The 25,283-nt window shown below is 37.1% G+C and overlaps 3 protein-coding genes across 3 annotated transcripts; all 3 read left to right on the plus strand.

The window, feature by feature from the left end:
* The first annotated feature begins 5,033 nt into the window (after positions 1-5,033).
* On the plus strand, positions 5,034-9,679 carry LOC140927145 (uncharacterized). Its single transcript, XM_073376796.1, has 4 exons — positions 5,034-5,157; positions 6,449-6,849; positions 8,811-8,969; positions 9,336-9,679. Exons 1-4 carry the CDS (start codon positions 5,052-5,054, stop codon positions 9,660-9,662), a joined length of 993 nt encoding a protein of 330 aa, XP_073232897.1. The 5' UTR covers positions 5,034-5,051; the 3' UTR covers positions 9,663-9,679.
* A 1,735-nt stretch (positions 9,680-11,414) lies between these two features.
* LOC140927147 (uncharacterized) lies at positions 11,415-12,787 on the plus strand. Its single transcript, XM_073376797.1, has one exon. The coding sequence runs from the start codon at positions 11,455-11,457 to the stop codon at positions 12,643-12,645; it is 1,191 nt and encodes a 396-aa protein (XP_073232898.1). The 5' UTR covers positions 11,415-11,454; the 3' UTR covers positions 12,646-12,787.
* Positions 12,788-18,077: 5,290 nt separating this feature from the next.
* On the plus strand, positions 18,078-24,839 carry LOC140927148 (aquaporin-7-like). The gene is made up of 7 exons (XM_073376798.1): positions 18,078-18,161; positions 19,372-19,469; positions 20,306-20,432; positions 21,723-21,860; positions 22,198-22,316; positions 23,248-23,465; positions 23,930-24,839. Exons 2-7 carry the CDS (start codon positions 19,401-19,403, stop codon positions 24,162-24,164), a joined length of 906 nt encoding a protein of 301 aa, XP_073232899.1. The 5' UTR covers positions 18,078-18,161; positions 19,372-19,400; the 3' UTR covers positions 24,165-24,839.
* The last annotated feature ends 444 nt before the right edge of the window (positions 24,840-25,283 follow it).

Genomic DNA, 25,283 nt, shown 5'->3' on the forward strand with positions numbered 1-25,283 from the left:
AAATATGAATTGAAGACCAAAGCTGCAAAACAAAGGATGTACTGAAACATTTTGGGGGCGTACCTGTGCTTAAATGTCTCCAGAGGCTTGCTTTAGATTTTCCATATCTTTGTCAGTAATTTTCCCGGGACTTTTCTTAGAGACAAATTCATATAAAATTTTTAAAAGTGGTTCTAGGTTTTCTAGCGCATGTAACGCCCTCAATTTTTTTCCGAGTAGAATCCACAGGAGTGAAACTTTAGTTTACAATTTATATATTTTTTCAGAACAGCCGTTCTACGGAAATTATTCGACATTAGATTCTCATACAAACGCTCTAATTTCTCACTAGTTTGCCTTCTCGTCAGAATGGCGTCGAAAACTGTGACAAGGTCTATTTTCACGACGTAACGGCCCCGTGTTTTTACCATAAATTACCAAATAAATCACTAAGTACAATAACTATAAATACTAAGTAATTTAACTTTACCTACGAGAAGTAAGTTTCTTGTGCGATCTCTAGTCCTCCACTGTTTTGGAGTGACGTTGGCAGTTTTCCTTCCTCTTCTCTTCGCTGAAACTTTTTTTTTAGTACAGTCTTTGCTATTCAGGTCTATCTAACTTTGTCCCCCTTAATTCCTCCATTTGCGAGAATAGCTGGCATTTGGGAGTAACTTCTCGTCACCTTTACTTGTGATGTAGTTTCTGCCTGACGGCTGGTTTGTTAACTAGAAATATTAGGATTTTCTACGACTACCGTTCGTTGTTTTGATGGATAATCGATCATCCTTCCTTCTTTGTGTCCAGCCTGCTTTTTTCCCAAGTGAAACTAGTTTTCAGCGACATTCAAAACACTTAAGTTTGTTTAGTAGTATTCAAACTGTCATTCTTAAAATATCCCTACAAGTTTCGTTTGGTCAGATAATTGTTTAAGAAAAAAAAAAGAAAAATAAGATGCAAAAAGAAAAAAAAAAACATGTTTTCCAAGTTCTTTTAGCTCTCAATGATCGCTCTGACCAAACTATAAATTCGCAATTATAGATATTTGCAAAAAACAACAACAACAAACTACGTCTAACCATATACTTATAAAAAAAACAAATATATAAATAAAAAATTACTGTCTAAATCTTACTTCAAGGGTATTAAAGTGTAGGAAAAAAGACTGGGGAAAGTTACTTGTAGCCATATGGTATTAGAATAAACAGATTTTACAGAAAATCAAGATAGAATAAATTTACATTTTGACAATACTTTTTCAAAATGTATCATGCTTTTGTCTCTATTTCCTCATACTGTTTGAAGAAAAAATAACGTTTTGGAGACACCGTAAGTCGCTTTATTTGGACACAGTTGGGAAGTCGGGAGAAAACGGAATCACCGAAAAAAAATGCAATTATAGGCTTACAACGAACTTGAAAAGTTGGAGTAACTTACAACTTGTTAAAGACTGATTTGCTTGAGTGGTTTACCTTTTAAATTTCAGGAAAATAAACTTACGATTACACAAACAAATACTTTGCTTAGAATAATAATTATTAATTGACAGACGGACATAACAATAAATAAATAGATCAATAATAATAAGAAGAATAAATGCCATGGATGAATATTTCAATGGGCTAATTGGCTGACCAATTCATACCTTATCACAGAGGCGAACGTCGTGGTTCCCCTATTCTGAAAAGTGAAGCAACAAAACTTCAGTCTCCCTTTTCACCGTCTAAGTTCTGTAGGCTGTAATAGTCTTTTTTTTTCTTTCTATCTCTTGCGCGAATTGGGGGAAGTCAAACTAATAATAATAATTATTATTTTATTGCAAGTAATTGAAAATTTGATGTAACCAAATAAGAGAATAAATATAAGAATAATAACCATTTCGGAATAGTTAGTCATGTGACCAACTTTCTGCTTACGTACATGTACACGCACGAAAACGATTTGCTTTGAAAAAGACTTTAGCCATGTACTGTTTAGTCAAATTTGTAATTTTTTTAGCTAGATCATGCCAGTCCTGTTGAGGTTATTTCTCTTTGCATTTTAGAAATATGACATTGCGTTATTCGATAAAAAGATTTTCTAACGTATTAGAAGTATATTGTTATTATGATATAAGAATTATATTATGTTTGAAGTGAAACCCATGCGTGTAGTTTAGGCGATACTTTCTCTGGTTTTTCAGGCTTGCGAAGGCAAGAGCGAGGTGGGAGAAGAGCACGAGACACGCGTGACGAGGGAACACTACTTCTTCTTTTGAAGGTGGCTTGAGCTGTCTTGCTTACCGTGACTTAAATGAAAAAAAAATTATAATAATAATGCTAAAAAACATTCAACGGATTAGTTGGCCTGCTAGAGAGCCCTTTCGCCTTGTGGGGGATAAAGCGAATGGAAGACGGTTGAAGGGTTTTCAGAGCGCTTATTCGCGGCCTAGCCGGCTTGGTCTTGGAAGTGAACAAGAACGACCTAGGCTTAATTTCACAAAACATACAATGCAAATAGCACTGTTTTTAAAAACAGAAAGTTGCAGGGACTAATTAATACAAAATGATAGACTCCCCCAGAGTCATTTCTCGCATTGGGAATTTTTTATTCTTCAGTGCCCGATTATGGTGATATTTCTAAATGCAGTATGAAGAATATCGAATTTATTGTACAATCATTAGGTGCGTTTAGTTTTTGATAAATAACGAATTTAAAGTTTCTTACTATTTTGTAGTTAAAAGTGAGAGCTGTGAATGTCAGACAAGACGATCTCAGACAATACGTCAACAACGGCAGTTAAATTTCCATACATTGGTTAGTGAAAGGAAAAGGGTGTTAAGACATCGTAAGAACTCTTTGCACTTTAAGATGTCAAGGTGACATTAGCTCTGTCCCGCTCTCTTTTATTATAATTATTTTTTCTATATGAGGAAACATGCAATAACCACCAGTGGAATGGAGGTGATATACCCTTTCGTGGTTTTTGAAAGAAAGGTGATATTATGGAAATAAAACATTAAAAAACGAGTGGCCTGTTTGAAATGTTAAACTGACATGTGACATGCTTTGGAAAAAGTGAAGTTGCTTGGATACTAGTTATTGCTTTACAATCGCGGCATTCTATTATTGTACAGTCATTACCCTTATTTAAAAGCTAGCTTTCAAGCAAGGATCTACTGGATGTTATAACATAACGTAATTTGTGAGTGGTATAGTACATTGTATATAGTTCTTTTACTGAATATGTGTCTATTGTTTTTGTGGAACCTCTCATATAAGCTCAGCTTCACAATGTATAATAGCCCCTAAAAGATCATTCAGCCGCACAAATGGAAATGTGTGTAAATATAATTTTTATAATATATTTATTGTAACATAAGTAGCAGAAACCTGTTTTTTCTGTTTATCGATGGTAATTTTTCTATCTTTAATTTCATAATGCCAATAATGAGGGAATATAGGGTTTTGAATCTTGTCTTTTATGTTTATTTTTCTTTAGCGATCAAAGAAAGAATGAAGGGGTGGCGCTTAACTAAATCAACAATGCCATCCATAACTGCGATGTTTTGAGATTTTGGGGAAAATTCCTTGATAGAAGCTTTTTCATTTATTTTCATGTTAATTTTACATGTATGTCGATGTATTTATATATATTCCTTTCCCTCTTCCTGAAATGCAGACCTTATAACTAGTAATTAAAACCGTTTGGCCAAAACCCAACCTCCAAGTGTTACATGCACAGTGAGTGCCTGGCCAGCTTTCAAATAGCGTAGAAAATCTAGAAATTTTGAAGTTTACTCGGTTAAAATGCGCTTACTAGGCTAGTTCAACGGTCACAGAGAGCACGGAGAGGGAAGGGTTTCAAGTCACAGGTTGATGTCCAGAGAGGGTTGCGGGGGATCTTATATGTGCTTCAAAACACGACCATAACTACCAGTGAGTTATGTCGCCACCATACATTTACTCCCTTATCTACCCCGAGTTAACGTGTTGTTTATTCATAATATATAGATTTAGCCAGGGTAAAAACCGAAGCTCTCGTTAATATGCTTATAATTTACTCAAAATATAAAAATGTGTGTTATGCTAAACGGCTACGACAACGAGAACGGCAATCAAAAAGTCTATTTAGCAAAAATAACAACAACAGCAACAACGACAACTTTGCACGTGCAGGTCATTTTTTGTACATTTCTTTGCCGTTGCTGTTGCAACGTGAAGCTTCCTAGTTGGACTTTTTAGGAAGGAAATGCGTCGTATGTGCTCACACACACGCACAAAAAAACTGCTGCTTGTGTTCCTGTTCACGTTTCCTTTTTTTCTTTTTCTCTTTCTTTTTTTTACTGTCGCTCATTTTCACGTTGCTGGCCACTAGCATTTCTCATTTTCTCACCACCGCTACAAAATTTTCATGTTTTTCTTCCAACGAAATTCGTCTCCTTTGTTTTTTATCTCTAGCTGTAGCTCTCTGTTCCTCTTTTGTTGCCTACTTTCTCGTTTTCTCTGCCTTTTCCTATTTTCCAAATTTGTGAAAATGGCAAATTATCTAAGCTTAATACTTTAGACAACACAGATACAGAAACAATTTCCGCTTTCCTTTTTGTCCGGCTATGGTCGGCTATTGATTCTTGCTTCACAAGACGCGAGTGGCCTAGTGATTTTCCGCCAAACAAACCTCGAGTTGCAGTTGGGTCATGCCATACCTGTTGATTGAGTCATTTTACATTGGTATGCCTGTAGTGCGAACTGTCCGACGTACGGTCACGTGACTAAGTCACCAAAATCTCAAGGATGCATAGGTAACCAAATTTTCTTACCAATACGCTCTTCTCACATATGGTAATATGCCCGTCTAACCTCGTTTACGGGTAAAAATTCTTTTGAATTTCAAATACGAAAACGTCGTCTGATTAGCATTTCAAAGGATTTTTTACTCAAAAACGAGGTTAGACGGGCATATTACCATACGTGAGAAGAGCGTATAGCGCTTCGCTTCGCGCGCTAGAGAGCTCCGCAACAGTTCACAACTGCAGTCAAGTATTTATTGGCTTTTTCTTTTGCTTTCAGGAGATTGCTTAGGAAAAGCAAAAATGCATAGTTTGATAATCACTCCTAAGAGACTTCTTATTTTCCTTGGAACGGGGATATTCATCTTGCTGGTTAGAAAGAGCTTGCAGCAGAGAAATTCTTTGACAGGTAAAACACAGAGAGGCCTTTTCTCGGAGTTTAAATACACCACCTTAGTCTTATACTCCGTCAAGTGCGTCTGTAACTTTAGTTTTATTCACTGCATGGCAATTTTTCTCTTATTTATCTGTGGTGCGAGGTGCGAATACCCCTAATGATCCCCGACGCAAATGATCCACAAAATGGGCCGCGAATGATCTTCAAGCGCAAGTAATCCCGTGAAAAGTAGAGCAGTGGGATGGATTTTAATAGGGATCATTTTGCGGTCTGTGGATCATTTGCGTCACGTGTCACAGATGTATGGTTAGTTTGACATGATGTCGCTCTGCTGTATCTAGGAGAAACAATCGCACCTACGTATAATCGCCTTACCATTCCCCCTTGAAAACAGACAAACAGCAACAACAACAACTCTCTAATGTAGGTATGTACGCAATAACTTATATCTTTACGCCAAAGTGGAAGGGTTAAGCGATATGGGGAAATAACACCGATGAAGGCAGTTACAGTGGAACCTTGATATAACGAAGCGCCAAGGGAATGGGAAAATGTGTTCGCTATAAAAGGAGGTTTCGTTATATCGAGATTCTTTTTCATATATTTTACGATTACTGGGGTAAAGAAAATCGTTCGCTATAATGAGAACTTTGTTATATAGAGGTTCGTTATATCGAGTTTCATTTTTACTGAGATCTTATTGACTAAAGCCAACTTTTGTCTAAGGGTTATTATTGACTTGTGTTTTCATTTATCAATCTTACGTGCAAATAAGGTTTCATCAACTTGAGCAATATCATTCATTTACTGCATATCTTTTGATTGTAGTTTGTGGATCGAAAACAGATGTAAATATTAAGACAGGAGCCCATGCTCCCGATCAATATAATAGGACAACATGACACCATATTGAACACTCCTTGCACCCCCCCCCCCCCCCTTCCCCCTACCCTTACCTCTGGTTCTAACTGCTTCAGCCTCTTGCCTAATCGGCTAGTCTACCCTTGCTCAATTACTCCTCCCTGCCGAACGCACTCCCCTAACTTGTAATTATTACTGTAGTATTATTATAGCAAATTGTGATTATGATTATGATTGTCTACCCAGTGCCAGATGCTCGTAATGCATACCACCCCTCCCCTTCCCCCTCCTCCCAAGAAAAAAAAGTGAAGACCTCTGGTACAAAGAGCAATAACTGCCTTTTCGAAGTTAAGGTAGCTTATATTTTCTATTTTCTTTTAATCCTTTCTCAGTCTGTAGTTTAAAATGTTTTTTTCTCTCGTTTTCCACATTTTACTTTAAGCTCGATCAAGTCCTTGCAACTATGAAAGACTTCCCAAGAGCCTGGTAAAACTGAACCAAATGTACGACGATGTTAAGACGTTCGTAATTTTTTTGGGCTACTCAACGCCTATGGAAAGTCTCACAAGTGCTATGTTGAATGCACATCCCGAAATACTCATTCCTCAGCAGTACGATATCATCGGGAACTGGAAGATGTTTCGCGACAATAATCTTCAAGATCTTGGCCAGCAGAAATACTTGCTATTTTTCCATTTGCACTATCTTTCACGATACCAATCTTTGTTTAGGAATAAAGCCAACAAACCCAGTCAGTTCTGGTTGTGGACTTATAAAGGCGATATCGTGCCCAACTTCTTTGTTCCTGACTCCCGGCTGGAATCTATCAAAGGAAAAATTAAGGTTGGTATTTTAAAATTAGTTACTCATAGGAAGGCCCATAAACCCAATATTGTCGGTGCGAGGATCATAAGTATATTTTTTAGGCGAGGACAACATGCTGGGAATTAGAGCCAGTAAATTCATTTATTTTACTCTTTTTTTTTTTTAATTTTTCGTTTTAGCTGGGATCTCACTTCTACAACCTTCACGTAAGAACGCAAAAGCTCTTATCCCAAAGTAACCTTTGTGTCCTTGTGACAGCGTAGATAGAAATGAATGTGATATGCATTTCAAAAATTTAACCCACAGAAATTAATCACACAGACCATGTGCGTTGTTAAAACTTTGTTTTGACATATTTAGTGCGTTCAAGTGATCATATTTAGAATTATATCCGCTCAAAATTAAATACAAGCTGGAAAACGATTGTTTTTCCACATAAAGAAGGGAAAAATTCTCGATATTTTGTCGGCGTTAAGTAAAGAACAATTCTTCTAATAGCGCTTGTTGGATGTATGTAGAATACTTCATGGAAAGTGCGTGCGTACGAGTTGTTGATGTATCAGAAATCGAACGAGTGAGCGCATCGAACGAGTGAAATTTCTGATACAAAAACGAGTGCGTAAATACTATACAAAGCACTTTCCATGTGGTATTGTGTTTATTACATACATATTGAGACACTCATCATTTTGCCAGCCTTTTATTTCAAATCTTCCAAAATCCTAAAATCTCAAGGGGTCTAAAGGCCTGGATCAAAGGTGAATGATTGGCAATATCTCTCGCTAGGAGACCTAGAAAAAAATGAATTTTTCCCCAAAGGTAAATCTTGAGGTTTTCTTGTGCCTTAACGTTTAATTATGGTCACGTGACAGGTCACCTGACCAAAAATTGAAAATGACGGGAAATTGACGAATTGGTGGCGAATTCACTTCGTTAGGAGAAAAAATTGGCATTTCTGATAAAGGATAAAAATACCTTACTTTCTACCTTTGGAATGAACGTACGCGAAGTTTGAAATTAAAGTTTTAATTAATTTAAGATTAAATTTGGGCATTTAAAATGAAGTTCCTTCATAATTTTTTTCATTGAAGCACAATGGACGGTCATTCCAAACCTGAAGTGTTTACTTAGAAATATTTAAATAAATATGAATTAAAAGAATGTTAATGCTCGACGATTTATTTTCTTAAACCGGCCAGTAATTGGTCAATAATTTTCAATTTTTGCAAAATGGTCACGTGCCAAATCACGGGACTTATTAACACCATATTTATACTTTAAAATGTTAAAGACGATGAGTTGTTTGTGTGCAAAATTTTGACTTCAAAGCCATCATCTATGCCGAAGTTATAGCCAATAAATCATTTTCCACAGGTAAACGCCTTAGTCCCAGGTCTTAAACTACTTGAGAAAGCCAAAATATGCCGCTACACACCACGAAATGACAAAGAATACGAAGTATATTAGTAACCTTATTAAAAAACGCTTGGTAAAAATTATAATGAGGGTAAGGATATGAAGTAGTCCAGGAACTACAAGTAATATTAACTTTTTTTTTCTCAATGTACAAAATTAAATAAAAATGAACGATTTTTGTTTTACACTTTTCTACGAGAAAGACTCTAGTTTATCGGGTCTTTTCTTCTGAACGTCTGCGAAGCAACTCGCAAATTATAAAGTAGGGGCACTGCAAACTGCCCCCCTCAGGGAACTCGAGAGCCTAAAAACGAGACAAGAAACAAAAAGTGCGTATAAACCTACTTTCTCAGTACTTTAACAGCAAAAAAGATAAATAAATAAATAAATGAAGAAATAAATAAGTAAATAAAGTAAAATAGAAGGAAGTGGACGAAAAGTGCGAATTGAATGCGAAACAACTTGAAAAGGAATTAACATAGGCAGGGTATAGCGCGGTTACAGGGCTTTGTTCAAAGGTTAGGATTAAAATCCTGGAAACATTTTAATATTTTTCATTACAGATTATTGGTGATTCAAGTGGTTTAACAACAACTATGAAACTACACGGTCAAAATAATTATACAGTTCTTAAAGAACTTCAAACTGTCGTGGGCATTCCAGTCAAGTTTGTGCATCTAATTTCAAATCCATTCGATACCATTGCCGTAGATTTGAAGCAGGTATGACGATAGCCAATCAGTAATTACTAGTTTTTAATGTGTATCAAGTAACTCAAATGTGAGAGAAATTTAAAAAAAAAAATAGGAAAGAAAGAGAGAGAAAGTAAGAAAAGAAGATACCACAACAGGAAAACCTGAACATTTAAACTAGTGAATATGACAGGATAAGCTATGTAGACGTGAAAAGAATGCTGAACTTTCTGTCGTGCTACATGGACCAAAATAAACCAGGAGCTGATTAAAATTGTAGCTGGTTCCTGATGTAATTGTGTTAAGTGTTCTTTAAAAAAATGAATAAATAAGTAACTAACCAAGTTTTGTAGTAGAAGTCCTTCCTTCTTGTATTTAACTTGTATTGCATTTTAGGCCAACAACTCCAAAGAGGTAAGAAGAGCGATCAGTACTTTCTTTGGATTAGTCCAGACCAATGAGGATATACGCAAGAATTATGGCCGTGCTGTGTTGGATGTCAATACTAACGACTTAAAATTAAGACCAAGGGACACGCTTAAGACCATTTGCAGATTCTTGGATACTAAATGCGACGATACTTATTTGGATGGAATTGAATATCTCTTCAGAACAGAAATTCTTTCAAAGCATCGTCATCTTGTTAAGTGGACAAAAGACTTCAACGATTCGATTTTGACTGATATGAAAAAATACTCTTTTCTTCGGCCGTTTCTCACCTGATTCAAAGTGATGACATCAACAAGGTATCAGTTCACCTGACTTGAGTCAGAGTTAAGTCACGATTTTTAATGTATATATAACTTAAGGTTCAGGCTATCTTTATTGTATTTAGTTATCCAATCATTATGTTGTTATTGCATTGTGTTATTTCAGTTTCTACCTTCTGTTACAAGTTCCTTGAAAGCACAATATTTGAGCGAAAAGAAAACATGCAAGGAATACAGAGCCTTTGTTTTATTCCCTCATTGAAATAAATGACAAATGATGGCTTCTCATTTTGCTTTAGCAATAGGCCACTTCCGAGTTCCAAAAACCTACGCTTTCAAAATGAGGCCAAGTGCACAATCTTTCTTGTGAAAATGAGTTTTATTTGCATGAGAACAAAAAAATGATTTCCATATCAAAGACTGAGCACTTAACCTCGTTTTGATACAGAGGCGCGGTGGAACTCGGAAATGGCCTATTGTAATTCATTTAGGGATGTACCATGGGATATGGAAATCAAGTTTAGCTTCTACTGATCCTATCCCTTGCTGCTGTTTTCTGGAAGGAATCCCACAGGAAACATAAAACGCCTGTTTGGCGATCTTAGTGCGAAGAAACTTAGCTTTCACGTAGTAACGGAAAAAATTCCGGAACCACATTTTCATTTTGAGCAGATTTAAAGTATAATTGTGTCCTTCTTGGCCCATTTACTGAAGAGAAATCCATCACTCTATCTTACTTATACAATTTCAGTTTATACCAGACGAAGTGTGGTTTTGGCGACGTTCAGATCCAAACTAGAATTACCAATATAGGCCCCTTAAGGACAATTATGTGACTGAAGGTCTTCCAATACAAACGTCAGAAAGGCCCTTCACATAACTTTTTGATTTTACAACTAGGCTTAAGATGGAGCCAATGAAACGTTAACAAAACAGGTGTTCAGCATATTCAACGTAACTTATCTTGGCAAGCCTTCACACAGCGACATAATTTCTTTTCTTTTTTCTTTTTTCTTTTTTCTTTTTTTTATTATTTGTTTGAAACCTGAATTCTCTAATTCCTAAATGGAATGCTCCACGAGACACCAGACATTTTTCTGTAGATGCTTTCTTCTTATTATTTTCATCTAAAATCCTACCTATGCATCCAACTTATTATTTACAAACAAACTAACGAGTGTCCGCGGAAACTTTACTGTCGGTTTCCATTTAAACTAGCTTCCTGTGGTTTCTTTAGATATTTATCCATTATATTCATTTTATCATTTGTTCATTTTGGAAGTGTAGCTGTTGGAAGCCATGGTTTTCCCGACTACATTCTGTTATTTCTTTGAGTTGTTCGCAAGCAGCTGTCTGTATTGTCATCATATCCCCTATTTAGGATGTATTTTCCATGAAAGCGAAAAACAACAGCAGAATATCTTTCAGACTTACCGAACGCTGTATCAACAGTGACTACACTGCACCGGCAAATTTGTGGCTTATAAACTTCCCTCGGAGAGTAAATTTAAAGAGGAGCTAAAGAACCGACTTCGGATTTAAGCAGTCGTTATTTTAAGTCATTCCATTGTCAACTAAGAAGACATTGAAATTACCTGATTTAGAGATATCTGCTACTTCGCTAAAGGCGCGAGCTGGAGGTTTGTGTTGAATTCTACATTTATTCGACAATAATTATATATTTTGGCCAGTCTTTGACTTACTGTAAAAATTGCCCTTTTATCAATTTTAATCATATGTTTCCTTCCATTTTAATTTCAGATTTGGAATTTTCTGTAACCGAAACTTTGGTCGACACATGCGATATGAATGTCTACTTTGGGATACCGGACAGCAATATTTCCGTATCTTCTAATGAAACATTACTTACCGATAAGATATACGTCTATAGCCCGCTAGGGCGATATACATCATTTGTCCTTTTGTTATTACTGGTTACTGTAGGTATTGCGGGATTTTTGGGTAATACTCTTTTTATATTCTTTTTAAAGTCAGGGAAAAAAACTCCAGTATCATTCCTGAAGGCATGCTCTTTTCAAAGAAACTTTGCAGTGTACCTCAAGAGTTTAGCTATTTCAGACGTTTTTTCTTCGCTTATTTCAGTACCATTGCTATGCTTTGAGCTGTATTTAGATCTGTTTCATTCAGGATGGAGTTGCAAATGCATTCGTTATTTAACAATTCTCTTTCCGTGCATAACTATGAACAACCTGTTATTAATAAGCGTCGAGAGGTACTTGTCAACCCGTAAAAATCCGCACACGTTCCGGCTTTCTACAGTAAGGAAAATGGTTATATTTGCATGGGTGGCAGGGGGATTGATTGTCTTATTTCCTGCCTTAACTTACGACGGGTTGAGATTTGATCTTAACAAAAAATATTACACTATAGTCTGTAGGTTCAACCAACAACATTTGCCTTTTAGAATAATCATCTTAAGTTTCGTGGCTTTGCAATATATTATACCAACAATCATTATAGTTAAAATTAATTTGTCACTTATTAGAACAGTATGGCGGGTTAGAACAGTGCGAAAGACGGCCGTAGATGTTCAACGAGACAACGGAATCAGAATAAAATATAGGGCGGCTACTATCCGAAGCACGTGGATCATCATTGCTCTTACCTTTGCATTCATTATTCCATATATAGCTTACTTCGCTCAGGTTGCCTACAACCATATAACCAAGGTATCTATCAATTTTAAAACCGATTTCACCATTCGAATTGTAAGTGGTTTGATAGCGATGGCAAATGCTACAGTTAACTTTGCACTTTATCTAGTGCAGTTGCCCGATTTTCGCTCTTACGTAAAGAAGAGAATTCTGAAATATCCCCTAGCTAAGAGAAATTCTCAAAAGGTAGAGTTGATAAATGTAGATATTCAATTACTCCGCTTTTCTTCCTTCACATATACTATAACGCACTTAGCTAGACAAATCGACAAGAGCTCCAAATATCAAAGTTGTGAAAGACAAGAACAGGAACACGACTAAATAAATCATCAATCAATCAATCAATAACCAAAAGCATTTGTGTACACGTTTGGTATTTATTTATCCCATTCCATAATTGAGTAAAATACCGATGGAATTAATTGGGAAAGAGAATTAAATTGAATCGAAATATCATACACATAAAAACCTCATCATAATTGACAGTTTTTTTCTATAATGATCAGGTTTCAGTAAATATCATGATGCATCATTTGTCAACGAATTGGTAACAGTTTATGATAAAGTTCACTCAAATAAAACCTTGTTAAGACGTTTTGTGTAGAATGGATGTACAATGGAAAAATGATAAGTATGTGTAATTCTTAGTACCCAGTTGTTCATACGATTTTGCTTCATGGTGCTTCTACCGTTAATGCCCAAAGCTCCGGTATTATTTGCAAGTGTAATCTAAATTAGTAAAATCCAACTAGTGGTCTATTATCAATGCTGCGTTCTGATTGGTTGAGCTTCTACTAGGCTATATGTTATAGCCCTCTAGTAGCGAAAAGCGCGGGCTTTGAAAACCAAAAAAAGTGGCGGCTGAATTTCCTTTTGCTTGCTAAAGTTGTCTTGTCTCGACATTTTTGACCAACTAGTTGGATTTTACTAAAACAATTATTCCTCGAGCCCGAATGGCCTCTGAGTCAATAGCCCATTCGGCCTTCGGCTTCATAGGCTATTGACTCAGAGCCCATTCGGGCTCGAGGAATAATTGTTAAAAAGTTGTGGACTTCTCTTACAAATCTTCTCTCTTTCTCTAACGATTTTCTTTACTCCAGTGCTAGTAAAATGTATGGAAACAGGTGCTATAATCGGGGTAGGAGACTGTAACTGGAAACCTTTTCAATGGGATTAGCTCCATCGAAAAAGCCAATTATGCTACTTTAGCACAAATTGCGCCATCTCGTGGGACACGCCCGCGCAGTTTTTGCGTGGGCGCCCCGCAAAGGATGAACAAACAAAATGGCGCCAGAAGTTACCCTTGTAGGAGATTAATAAATTCAGTTTCTGTCATCATTCCCTTCTCTGAATTTCAGGCAAGACCTTGAAGAAAACCTTATTGACAACGACTCTTAATATGAGGGCTGTGAATGTAATTCTGATCATGTTAATCACCGTTAGCGGTAGTGAGAGTGTTTTTGACAAATCCAGTTGCGAGGAGATGTCGGAGATGTCGTGCGATGAAAATCCCGTTCGGACGGGGGAAAAAATAATACTTGAGGGGAAAAGGAAAAAGAGAGTTAGTAACAACAGCAAATATCATTATGTCCCCAAGTTTCCTAAAACATATCTTTCAATTCATGATAAATACAGCTTACAGCTTCCAACAGCGTCTACTGGCCCAGGGCATGTGTAATTGAATAGGTAATAGCATGATTTGTAGTGATATTTGGCATAAACACCAGGAGTAATATTTCGAAATTGTTATACATAATTTCACGAGCCGTTGGGCGAATAAATTTTAAAACAATTTTGAAATTTCAAGAGTAGTATTTTTGCCAAGTGTCACGTACAAATCATGCTATTATTTGTTTATACTACTATCCGCAAAGGTTTTGTAATTTGCCGCCTGTGTTGATAGGAGCCGCAATACAGAATATCAAGTTTTCGAAGATACTGCTATCAATTATTCTTTTCCCCCAGTTAAGAATTCATAAAAAAGGGTGTCCTGTATCCCCTTCCCGCTGGTTATGTCTGTCGGACCGGTAAAAACCAAAATGTCTGAGTGTCTGGTATTGTAAAAGAAATCTCGTATTTTGCCCTTACGGTAAACAAAGCGAAGCATTTTTGTTTGTCTGCGTCATTTACTGGCCACCCGCAAAGTTTAATGAATTACATATGGTACATACATTTAGAACTCGGAACATACAAAGAGTTGATTTCAGGGTCAGTGACTTAGCCGTATGAGCAACGAGCCGCTATTGATCTCCTGCTATGGCACGTGCATGCATCTTAGCCTAAATGTTTGTTGCTGTTGTTGCTGTCCTCAGTTTTCAAAAGCCGAAGCTTCGAGACGGTCCAAAACAAAGAAGATAGATTCTTGAATCTAGACCCATAACAACTTTTTCTGGATCACTAGCATAACACCCCAAGGGCCAGGTATATTCAATTGAAGAATCTCCGTTTTAACTGACCAAGAAACCCCTACGCACCTTTTTCTTACGGTATTATTTCGAGTTCTTGTCAGTATAATGAATAAAAAATAATAATTTTTATTGAAAATAACAATGGTGTGGTGTCTTGCTGATGTGCACCTCCAGTCACCCTAAGTTGGGAGGCTTCAGTTTTATGTTAACATCCAATTCTGCCTACTATGAAGGGTGAGAATAGCCAGGGATGAAAATTAATAAGCAGATCAAATAACAAGTGACAGTGAATATCGGAACTGCGGGAGAAAAAAATAACACAACGTGAAAGTTCATCGCACTGCTATGATCATTCACGTGTTAAAATCTTAAGAAATATTTGGTTTTTCCTTTTGGCCTGATTTATCCACTAAACTCAGGATTCATCTGAGAGTGTTATTGGATACCGAAGAGTTTTCATCTGCGTCATTCAAGGAAAATAATAACAGCTCTTTGTCCTCTTTGCAACGGCAATTCGCAATGCCTGAATTGCAATTCACCAAAAACCCAATACTTCTCTTTTCCTCTCTTTAAATCTCATATGTCTGGACATGAGGTGAAAGAAAAATGCTTATAATAAATAATATTGAAATTAGCTCCCTTAAGACACCTGAACTAGATTTTCTCACACCAGTGAATGCTTAATCTGTTTCTTCTTCATTAACCGTTGGGCGAGTGAATTTTGAAACAATCTTGAAATATCAAGTGTGGTATTTTTGCCAAGTGTCACGTACAAATCATGCTATTATTTGTTTATACTACTACTCGCAAAGGTTTTGTAATTTTCACTTGTAGGTATTTCAAATTAAGCTGCAATACCACTGCTCTAAGCCAATCAAATTGCAGAAATTTGGACATGAGATGAAAGAAAAATGCTTATAATAAATAATATTGAAATTAGCTCCCTTAAGATACCTGAACTAGATTTTCTCACACCAGTGAATGCTTAATCTGTTTCTTCTTTATTAACCGTTGGGCGAGTGAATTTTGAAACAATTTTGAAATATCAAGAGTGGTATTTTGCCAACTGTCACGTACAAATCATGCTATTATTTGTTTATACTACTACCCGCAAAGGTTTTGTGTGTAGGTATTTCAAATTAAGCTGCAATACCACTACATACCACTGCTCTAGGCCAATCAAATTGCAGAAATTTCTCATATAGTGGTATAATATTGAAAATTCCAGCGGTATTTATCTTCTTGAATCTTTTACCTGAGTTCCCATACGAACTGAATCCTTTATGTTCATGGCCATTTTAAAGATTACGCAATATGAAACCACACGTATTAGTGTAAAAACTCTAATACTGAGCTTGGGCCGCCTGTGTTAATAGCCCGGGTTAATAGGAGCCGTAATGCAGAATATCAAGTTTTCGAAGATACTGCTATCAATTATTCTTTTGCTCCAGAGAATTTAATTAAGCGCCCAGTTGCGAATTCATAAAAAAAGGGTGTCCTGTATCTCCTCCCGCTGGTTATGTCTGTCGGACCGGTAGAAACCGAAATGTCTGAGTGTCTGGTATTGTATAAGAGATCTCGTATTTTACCCTTACGGTAAACAAAGCGAAGCATTTTTGTTTGTCTGCGTCAGCTACTGGCCACCCACAAAGTTTAATGAATTACGTATGGTACATACGTTTAGAACTCGGAAAATACAAAGAGTTGATTTCAGGGTCAGTGACTTAGCCGTATGAGCAACGAGCCGCTATCGATCTCCTGCTATGGCTCGTGCATGCATCTTAGCCTAAATGTTTGTTGCTGTTGTTGTTGTCCTCAGTTTTCAAAAGCCGAAGCTTCGAGACGGTCCAAAACAAAGAAGATAGATTCTTGAATCTAGACCCATAACAACTTTTGCTGGATCACTAGCCTAACACCCCAAGGGCCAGGTATATTCAATTGAAGAATCTCGGTTTTAACTGACCAAGAAACCCTACGCACCTTTTTCTTACGGTATTATTTCGAGTTCTTGTCAGTATAATGAATAAAAAATAATAATTTTTATTGAAAATAACAATGGTGTGGCGTCTTGCTGATGTGCACCTCCAGTCACCCTGAGTTGGGAGGCTTCATGGGCACCCAACGAGAATATAGTTCAAGACCACTTAAACATAGCAATGTTCTATTGTATTTTAGTATTTAAACGGTGGATATCGGCATATTTTTATCCCCTAAAACTTTTTCATCTGTTCGGATTTCCTAGCTGAAAGTCTAGTGATCCGAAAATTATAGGGATCAAAACTTACCTTTTCAAAAATTTCATCCAGAAAAAAGGCTCCCGAAAATTCTAGGTGACCTTCTTAGGGTAAAAATCTGTTAAAAATGGGCAATTATACCATTTTTTAGATGTTCGAAAATCCTAGGATAGGCAGGCAGGCAAGAAATTTTACAACAAATGTTCTGAAAATTCTAGATCTGAGATCGTCTTCCGAACAGATATATTCCAAAAATTGACGTTGGGTGCCCCTGAGGCTTCAGTTTTATGTTAACATCCAATTCTGCCTACTATGAAGGGTGGGAATAGCCAGGGATGAAAATTAATAAGCAGATCAAATAACAAGTGACAGTGAATATCGGAACTGCGGGAGAAAAAAATAACACGACGTGAAAGTTCATCGCACTGCTATGATCATTCACGTGTTAAAATCTTAAGAAATATTTGGTTTTTCCTTTTGGCCTGATTTATCCACTAAACTCAGGATTCATCTGAGAGTGTTATTGGATACCGAAGAGTTTCCATCTGCGTCATTCAAGGAAAATAATAACAGCTCTTTGTCCTCTTTGCAACGGCAATTCGCGATGCCTGAATTGCAATTCACCAAAAACCCAATACTTCTCTTTTCCTCTCTTTAAATCTCATATGTCTGGTTGCGAGGTGAAAGAAAAATGCTTATAATAAATAAAATTGAAATTAGCTCCCTTAAGACACCTGAACTAGATTTTCTCACACCAGTGAATGCTTATCTGTACTCTTCTTCATTAATTATGTTTTCTCTTTGCTTTGTCACAGCTTGTAAGTTTGTTTAGTTTGTTTGCCCACCCATTTGTATTCCCCCCCAAAAAAAGTCCATAATGACACCTAGTATTTTAAAGCAACTTTTTGGGATGAACAATCGACTTCTTCGTCAACGACATAAACAGATCTTCTATTTATTATTATCAATTTATTATTGTATTAATTTTTTTTTAAGCACACCCTTCCACAAAACGAAAGGCTGGCAAGTTTACTCTTAGAGGGGGTACTAAATTTACAGAAGCAAAAAACTGTGTCATTGTTTATTCAGGAATAAGTTATGTAATTGTTAATACATAACTTCTTTTATGAAGACAACAGTCCGTACCAAACGCTCCGCTTTTAACCGAGGACAGTCGAGAAGAGATTTAACTGAGGTAAAGCTCCTTTAACATTATACAATGTATATACAAATATTTTATTTCGACTAAATGAAGTCAGGAAAAATACTGTTTTTAAATATTTTAAAGGTAGCACAGAGTAAAAGCGACCGGCGGTTGAGATCTGAATGCCGATGTTATATATGTTGTTGGAGGTGTTGCTCATTGGTGTGTTTTAAATACGAGCAGCCAATATAGAGTCTCTCAAATAAGAAAATTTAATTCCATTGCTTTCATATTAAAAACGGTGAATTCGAAGCAAAATACTGCGAGTTGTATGTATTGTTGGCCTACGGTATAAGGGTTGTTGAAAACACGTTTTTTGTCAGCAAGTCCGATCCATTCGTTTATAATCCTTTCAGAAGAGTTGCCTCTACACAGTATATAAAACTTCAAAATAATTTCGGTCTGTAGAACGTCAAAAACGGAATGCAATTTTTTATAGGACACCACGTCTCTTTAAAACATGACGAAAATTCTACAAGCGTGGTATACAGTTGCACTAACAGCGCCCACGTGTCAGACAAGGTCTCCAGCAAAGGCTACGATCCCATGGAAAACCCAATCTTAGCACGAGATTTATCACGTGCAAGTTAAGAAGGGCTTTTCTGCCTTAGGCACATCTTTTGGACCAGTTAACTTTGTCAATGGAGACATTTTTGATCCTAGGTAACCCGCGTAAGGCTCTATTTACGCTTAGAACCAGCTGAGGCAATGACTAGGCGTTTTGTAGACGAGCGAAAATTGCAGGAGCAGAAAACTACACCGGCAAAATCCATAAATAAACTATTTGCAGTAAACAGGTCGACGTCCGATTTAGTCACAACCTCTTCCTTCATTTGAGTATCATAAGTTATGCCACTTGAATCGTAAATTAAATTTTAAAAAAATCTTTCTGGTCTCGAATTTTCTCGCGAATTTTTCTTTTTCGGGAGTTAAAGTTCAAGAGAAAAAATAATCCTTGTACTGTAGCCTGTTTTGAATTGCCAAAGAGTTAAAGGTCTCTACGTACCGTCAAAGTACACCAAGCATTGCGTTGTGTTGTACCTCGCACATGTACAAATAAAATCACACACCATTGAGTTTTCTTCCTACCGGAAGCAAAAAAAAAAAAAGACGAGATCCGATGAGCCATCGGCTGGTGTTTTGAATTGTATTAAAAAATTTCGACTGATATTTAAAACTTTAATCGTGTTTCACTACTCAGCTTGAGGTACAAACCAGCATCTATTCGCCATGGGTAAACGCTTGCCTCCTTTGATGAGAGAAGCCGTTGCCGAATTCTCTTCCACCTTCATTTTGCTGGTGAGTATTGTTCTTTTTTTTAGAACTTTTGATATTTCGTCTAGTTTCATTCCCATTAATTTTCACCCTGCTTCTTTAAAGGTGGCAATCAGACAAAAAGCGAAATAAGAATTTCAACAGTTTCATGTAGTCATGACATGTCTGACATCAAGTCAATTATTACTAAAGACAACATGTCAAACTTTGTTAACATTATCTTCTTTTAAAAATTTCATTTGTCAATAGAGGAAGGTTATTCTCTGCAGGCGGTCTAACTTTTTTCTCTAGCAAAAGAATACACTTGAGCGCATCGAACGGCAAACGATGGCGGTAGCACGCGAAGCACGCGTTATGAGAGGAAGCGGAAGGGAACGAAAGAATTAGGGGGGAATCGTGAATTCAGGAAGGGGGAATGAGTTCCCGATCCCCCCCCCCCCCTACTACTACATCTTTTCGCCCCCCTGAAAGGGAACGCGGATTCCGGAATCTGGGAAATATATGCATAGTGAATGCGGAGTCTAGGAAATTTGCGTTGTATAATGTGGAATCCTTAGCTCTGGAATCCGGAATAAGGCTCAACGAATCCAGAATCCCTCTTATGATTGGAATCCTACCACTCCTTTTATGTTAAAAAATTAGCTGTCGATTCATTTTGTGGTAGTACAGTTAAACCTCACTGTTTCACGGGAACAGAGTTAATTGCCCTTATTACAGAGGTGTGCGTATTATCAAAAGATATATTATGCAGAATAGGCGTTTTTGTTTTTGGTTTGTTTTGTTTGTTTTCCTTGTTTTTTTTGTTTTGTTTTTTTTTTTTAACTAAAGCTCAGACTTTGTTTACATATGTTCTCTTTCAGATATTTGGCGCTGGTTCGGTGGCTCAAATGGTCCTTAGCGAGTGGAAATTTGGGAATTTTTTCTCTGTTAACTTCAGCTGGGGAATTGGAGTAGCCATTGGTTGCTACTGGGCAGGAGGCGTATCAGGTGTATTATCTCAATTATCCAGTGCCAAGGATCTTGGCAGGTTTTTAGGGCCGTCAGCATTCAGAAATGTTTATCCTTAACTTAGACATACGTGAGTAGAGTATCGATTTTCATCGATTGGTGAAACCAATCGATATTAATCGATTAATTTTATGGATCATTGGTTTCCGATGATCGATTTTCGTTTATCGGTAACGCCGGACATTCATAGCGTTGGCCCCTACTCATTGCTTTGTATCGATTTTTACTGATTTTCATCCGTTTTATCGATTTTTATCAGCTTTAATAAATGAAGGGGTATAAGTTGGCTACCACGGGTGCCATTTACAGTAAGGACGGGTGAATCTTTTGTCCTCGAGACAAAAGAAATTCGCGATGATACTCACACACATGTTCACGAGTCATGGGTTTCAACTTATGAAAATTTTCGAAGACACGTTCAATCAAGTTTTTTTGTATAGTTAGACACATTTAGAGGAAAAGTAGCAATTTAAGGACTGATCCTTAGTTTTAATTAATTCCCACGAGGACATTTTTTAAGTATATATAATTATGCGATCACGCAGCATTAGAGTCAGAACTAACACCCTCAAGATAGAGGAGCAGAATATGTAGCCAGGTTTTCTTCTTTTTTTCTTACTCTCGGAGTCTACAGTGTTCAAGAGTGTACAAAAAGCAATTTACAGTGTACGGAATAAACCTGTATGCGGATTTAAAAACTAGTTCGTAACGACTCTTCTACAATCCACGTTCAATATTATCACTAATGCGTAGCTCAAACGTATCTGGAACCATTTTTAAACGATTACCATCGATAAAAATCGATTTCCGATATAAATCAATTAACAATCGATTTGGTCGATTATCGAATTTCATCGATTTGGAGTGTCCTTCTTAGAGCTTTCTCCGCCGAAGGGGCCCCCGCTGGGTACCCCTTTAAAAGTAGCAAAAATCGCAAAACAGCGATCGCGCGGGCTTTCTTTGTTCCCTCTCCCCAGCGGATGAGAGGTTCCTTAGCGCACAGCACAGGTGTACGGTAAGAGTGTTGACTGCATGGCTATAAAACATGTTAATTAGGTCAGGCTGTTAAAGAGAGAACATGCTCTCAAGCTGAGAGATTTTCGCTTCAAGGACTGATTCTTCGTAGTTTTGTTCATTAAGTGCAGCAAAGTCTAGGCAATTTTCTTATTAATCCTTAATTAGTTTTTATTAAAATTGATAACTGATACGTAGACGAAGTCCATTGCACGGGCACTGATCCACAGCTTTCTGTTATGCAATGATTCGCAGGGGCTCACATGAATCCCGCCGTTACACTGGCTTTTGCCGTCGTCAGGAGATTACCATGGAGGAAAGTTCCCGTATATTGGACGGCGCAGATGCTGGGGGCGTTTGTAGCCTCAGCGTGTGTTTATGGCGTCTACTACGGTGAGCAAACGCAAGAGTTGAATTGAGTTGGTTCCCAGTAAAACAAATCTCGCACATTCTATCTCTGTGTATTCGCGCAGCCAATTTAATTTAGATCTTAGTTGTTCCCCTATACCACTTATATACCATTTGTATACCTTATGATCTGGCTGAGAGACCGAATTCTTTTTATCTTCCAGTAACTCTGAGATAGATACGGCTGAGGCTGGAATTAAGTTTCCTAATTAGAAATGTTTTCGTAAGGTTAAACCACGACTAAAGACTGACAGGGACCCTTTTCTCCTCACGCTTCGTCCATTCGAAATACAAAGTAGGTAAGCTTAATTTTTTTTTTTAGATGCTTTGAACGCATTTGATGGCGGTGTCCGTCAGATAATGGGTCCAAAGGGCACGGCAGGGATTTGGGCTACATATCCACAGCCATATTTATCCACCTGGAATGGCCTTGGAGATCAGGTAAACAAAATTATTGGTCGAGAGCTTTGACAGGAAAACCCAGTTGAAGTGTCCGGAGCATAATAAACAGTTTCCCAAAAAGTTGTCACGTCTAATTCGGTTTTGTTAGAAAAAGTAGTGAATTTGTTTTGGAGTGAGTCTAGAACCGAGAAGTTCTTAGCTAAAGATAATCAAAGCTAAAACGTGTCTTCTCACCAGTGGCCCCTTGTGCGAAACGATCACACCTTGATATGGAGGGTAAACAATTTGGTGGGACCTTGAAAAGAAAGGATATCAGCTCTTTGAAGGATGTAATATCTCTTTGGTTTTCCTTCCCCCAATAAGTCGTTTACCATCCAGCAAGGTGCTTCTGACCGCTTCATGAAAACGGCCCATTGAATTACAAAAAAAAAAAAGAATACTTTAGGCAATTGTTTTCAGATGCTGCGGATGGCAAAGATGGACATGGGCTGAAACTTGAAAAAACTTGGCCACTTTGTTCAAGTTTAAAGATGGCTCCTTGTTCAAGTTTAAAGATGTCACTGTTATTAAAAAAGGCTCATTTGCCACCAGTAAAATTGGAGTATTTTATATTTTCGCTTAATGAAAGCTGTAGTTCTTTTCAAAGTTTCGTTGCCATCGCGGTAAAACCGAAAAAAGCTATGACAAAAAGGTTCGTCATAATTCCATGCGCCTTTTAAGATACGCAGCCACCTTCCTGATGTTATGCAAGCTAAAAAAAAGTGTAATTATGATTAGTGCGCCCTGATAAAATTTGTTAGAGATCTCTTGACTGACACGAGAATTTTAGTGTATGGTTTCAGGCACTTGTTAACGAATTCAACACAGAATTTTCCCATAACGACGTCCTCGTGACATAGACGCTTTAATCATAGAAGACACGCCCAGAAAAAAATATTTATATGTATCCAATCGTTACTTTAATTGTTAGGTGCTTGGCTCAGCGTTGCTTGTTGGCTGCGTGTTTGCTATCATCGACAAGAACAACAATTCTCCTGACAAAGGCGTCACGCCCATCATGATCGGACTAGTGGTGTTTGTTATCGGCGCTACTTTTGGATTCAATTGCGGTTACGCCATCAATCCCGCTAGGGATCTGGGACCAAGGGTATTTACGGCGGTTGCAGGGTGGGGCTCTGGAGTGTTCACGTGAGTATTTTCAATGAACAATGTATGTTGCAGAATAAGAACTTAGTAAAATATCACTCATGCACTGTGAAAAATGAAAAGAGGTATCCATCGTCTACACTTAAATTAGTGACTGGAATGACGTCAAAATCTTCAAAGCCCAAGTTGTACATTCTGCATTACTTATCTAAATGCAGACAATGGGCTTTTTTCTCCTTTACTAATAATAATAATAATGATGACGATGATGATGATGATAATGGGATATCAAAAAAATGTCTTTACCATTATCTTAGTAGCATGAGTGGCAGGCTTCGACAGGGGCGTATAAGGGCTTGCTTACATATACATGATAAATTACTTAGTTGTTACAAAATGTGTTCATTATCTTCTTCTTTTTGAAAAACATAAAAAGTATCAAAAGCAAGCAATTTAATTTTCAAGTAACTTTGATCAAAATCTTATAGACGGACTTAACTCCACAGGGCTGCAAATAACTGGTCTTGGGTACCCGTGGTAGGCTGCCTTTTGGGTGGAGTGCTTGGTGCCTTAATCTACATTGGATTAATTGAGATGCATCATGATTCAGAAGACGATAGGGAGACTGGGTACGATCTTGAGAGAATTGTTATAACCACACCCGACTTCAAGGCTCAAGCAAACGACATAGGAAACGGAAATTTGGCCTTTGGTGACGGAATACCAATGGCATCTTCGTAAGCTGTCCATAAAGAGTTATCCCACGAAGACGAAATTGGTATTGTGAGAGAACAATGTTAACTGAGTCTGAATAGAATTATATTTTACTACTCAGAATTACTCAGATAGTAATCATAGAGGACGAGAACCAAATGATAATATGCCTTATTTTTGCGCTTGCAAGCGATTCAACGGCAACGCATAAGCGAAGCAATGCGATGCTCTTCCTTTTGTATAAAACTGTTGCTTGTATTTTTCGCGTCATAAATATAGTCCAGTTTTAATGTTTTTTTTCTTAATTTTTTCGCAACTTCGATTCCATGCTTTCAACCTCTTTCTGTCAAACGCGGCCTTTGATGGAAGATTTACTACATTAAGTTAATCCCGTGTTGTCGTTTTGATTGCTCGTAATCTGAGGGTAAGTGTGCAAATTTAAAAAAACTTTTATCATCTTCTTTTTACAAGTGAGACGTAATTTTCAGTGATTGAAATAATGGAATCCGACAATTTTTTACAAAACCATTGTACGCCTGTCAGTGTAATAAATATTTATTGTTGATCATGTTTGTTTACAATACCCATGTTAATGTATGCCTTTCACTTCTTGACTGACATCATTTAAGTGGCTATAGAAAAATAAACATACTTCAATATAACACCATGCTATGATTCTGTTATTTGTAGCCTCAAAATGTTTTATCTAATAAAAAGTAATTCGATAAATAACTAGGGGGCTAAAATTAGAGAAAGATCTGAGAACTCCAAGTCGGCATTTCTTGTCATTTCTAGGTTTTCAGAGGTAACGGTTTTGATTACATAGTACATGATTTTGATTACATAGTACATAGTACATGTATTTAGTATGTAATGTGTACTTCATTTCTACTACGCCTCCTTCATTTAAATGCGCTATAAAAATTAACGTTAGAGAAAAGAAATTACTTTCTTTTAGGTGACAAAATCAGAGATTCTTGTCCAACTAATATACCTCCAAGCATCAAACGTTACAAACAACAAAAAATGAACTTTGAAGAACTGCTAGCCTAACAAGTTTTAACCTTATTGAGACCGGGCTTTTTTCGCCTCCTGCGACAGGGGGAGCTTCAAAGCCCCCCCCCCCCCCCCCCCCCACCTTTTATA

The sequence above is a fragment of the Porites lutea genome, chromosome 2, assembly GCF_958299795.1.
Source record: "Porites lutea chromosome 2, jaPorLute2.1, whole genome shotgun sequence".
In the NCBI taxonomy this organism is placed as follows: Eukaryota; Metazoa; Cnidaria; class Anthozoa; order Scleractinia; family Poritidae; genus Porites; species Porites lutea.

What these genes read in the sequence shown, in the direction of transcription:
- LOC140927145 (XM_073376796.1), top strand. Translation starts at nt 5,052, where the DNA reads ATGCATAGTTTGATAATCACTCCTAAGAGACTTCTTATTTTCCTTGGA. An exon ending in GCAGAGAAATTCTTTGACAG is followed by an intron (nt 5,158 to 6,448) that starts GTAAAACACAGA and finishes TTTTACTTTAAG; the next exon opens with CTCGATCAAGTCCTTGCAAC. An exon ending in CTATCAAAGGAAAAATTAAG is followed by an intron (nt 6,850 to 8,810) that starts GTTGGTATTTTA and finishes TTTTCATTACAG; the next exon opens with ATTATTGGTGATTCAAGTGG.
- LOC140927147 (XM_073376797.1), top strand. Translation starts at nt 11,455, where the DNA reads ATGAATGTCTACTTTGGGATACCGGACAGCAATATTTCCGTATCTTCT.
- LOC140927148 (XM_073376798.1), top strand. Translation starts at nt 19,401, where the DNA reads ATGGGTAAACGCTTGCCTCCTTTGATGAGAGAAGCCGTTGCCGAATTC. An exon ending in CTGGGCAGGAGGCGTATCAG is followed by an intron (nt 20,433 to 21,722) that starts GTGTATTATCTC and finishes AATGATTCGCAG; the next exon opens with GGGCTCACATGAATCCCGCC. An exon ending in TGGGGCTCTGGAGTGTTCAC is followed by an intron (nt 23,466 to 23,929) that starts GTGAGTATTTTC and finishes TTAACTCCACAG; the next exon opens with GGCTGCAAATAACTGGTCTT.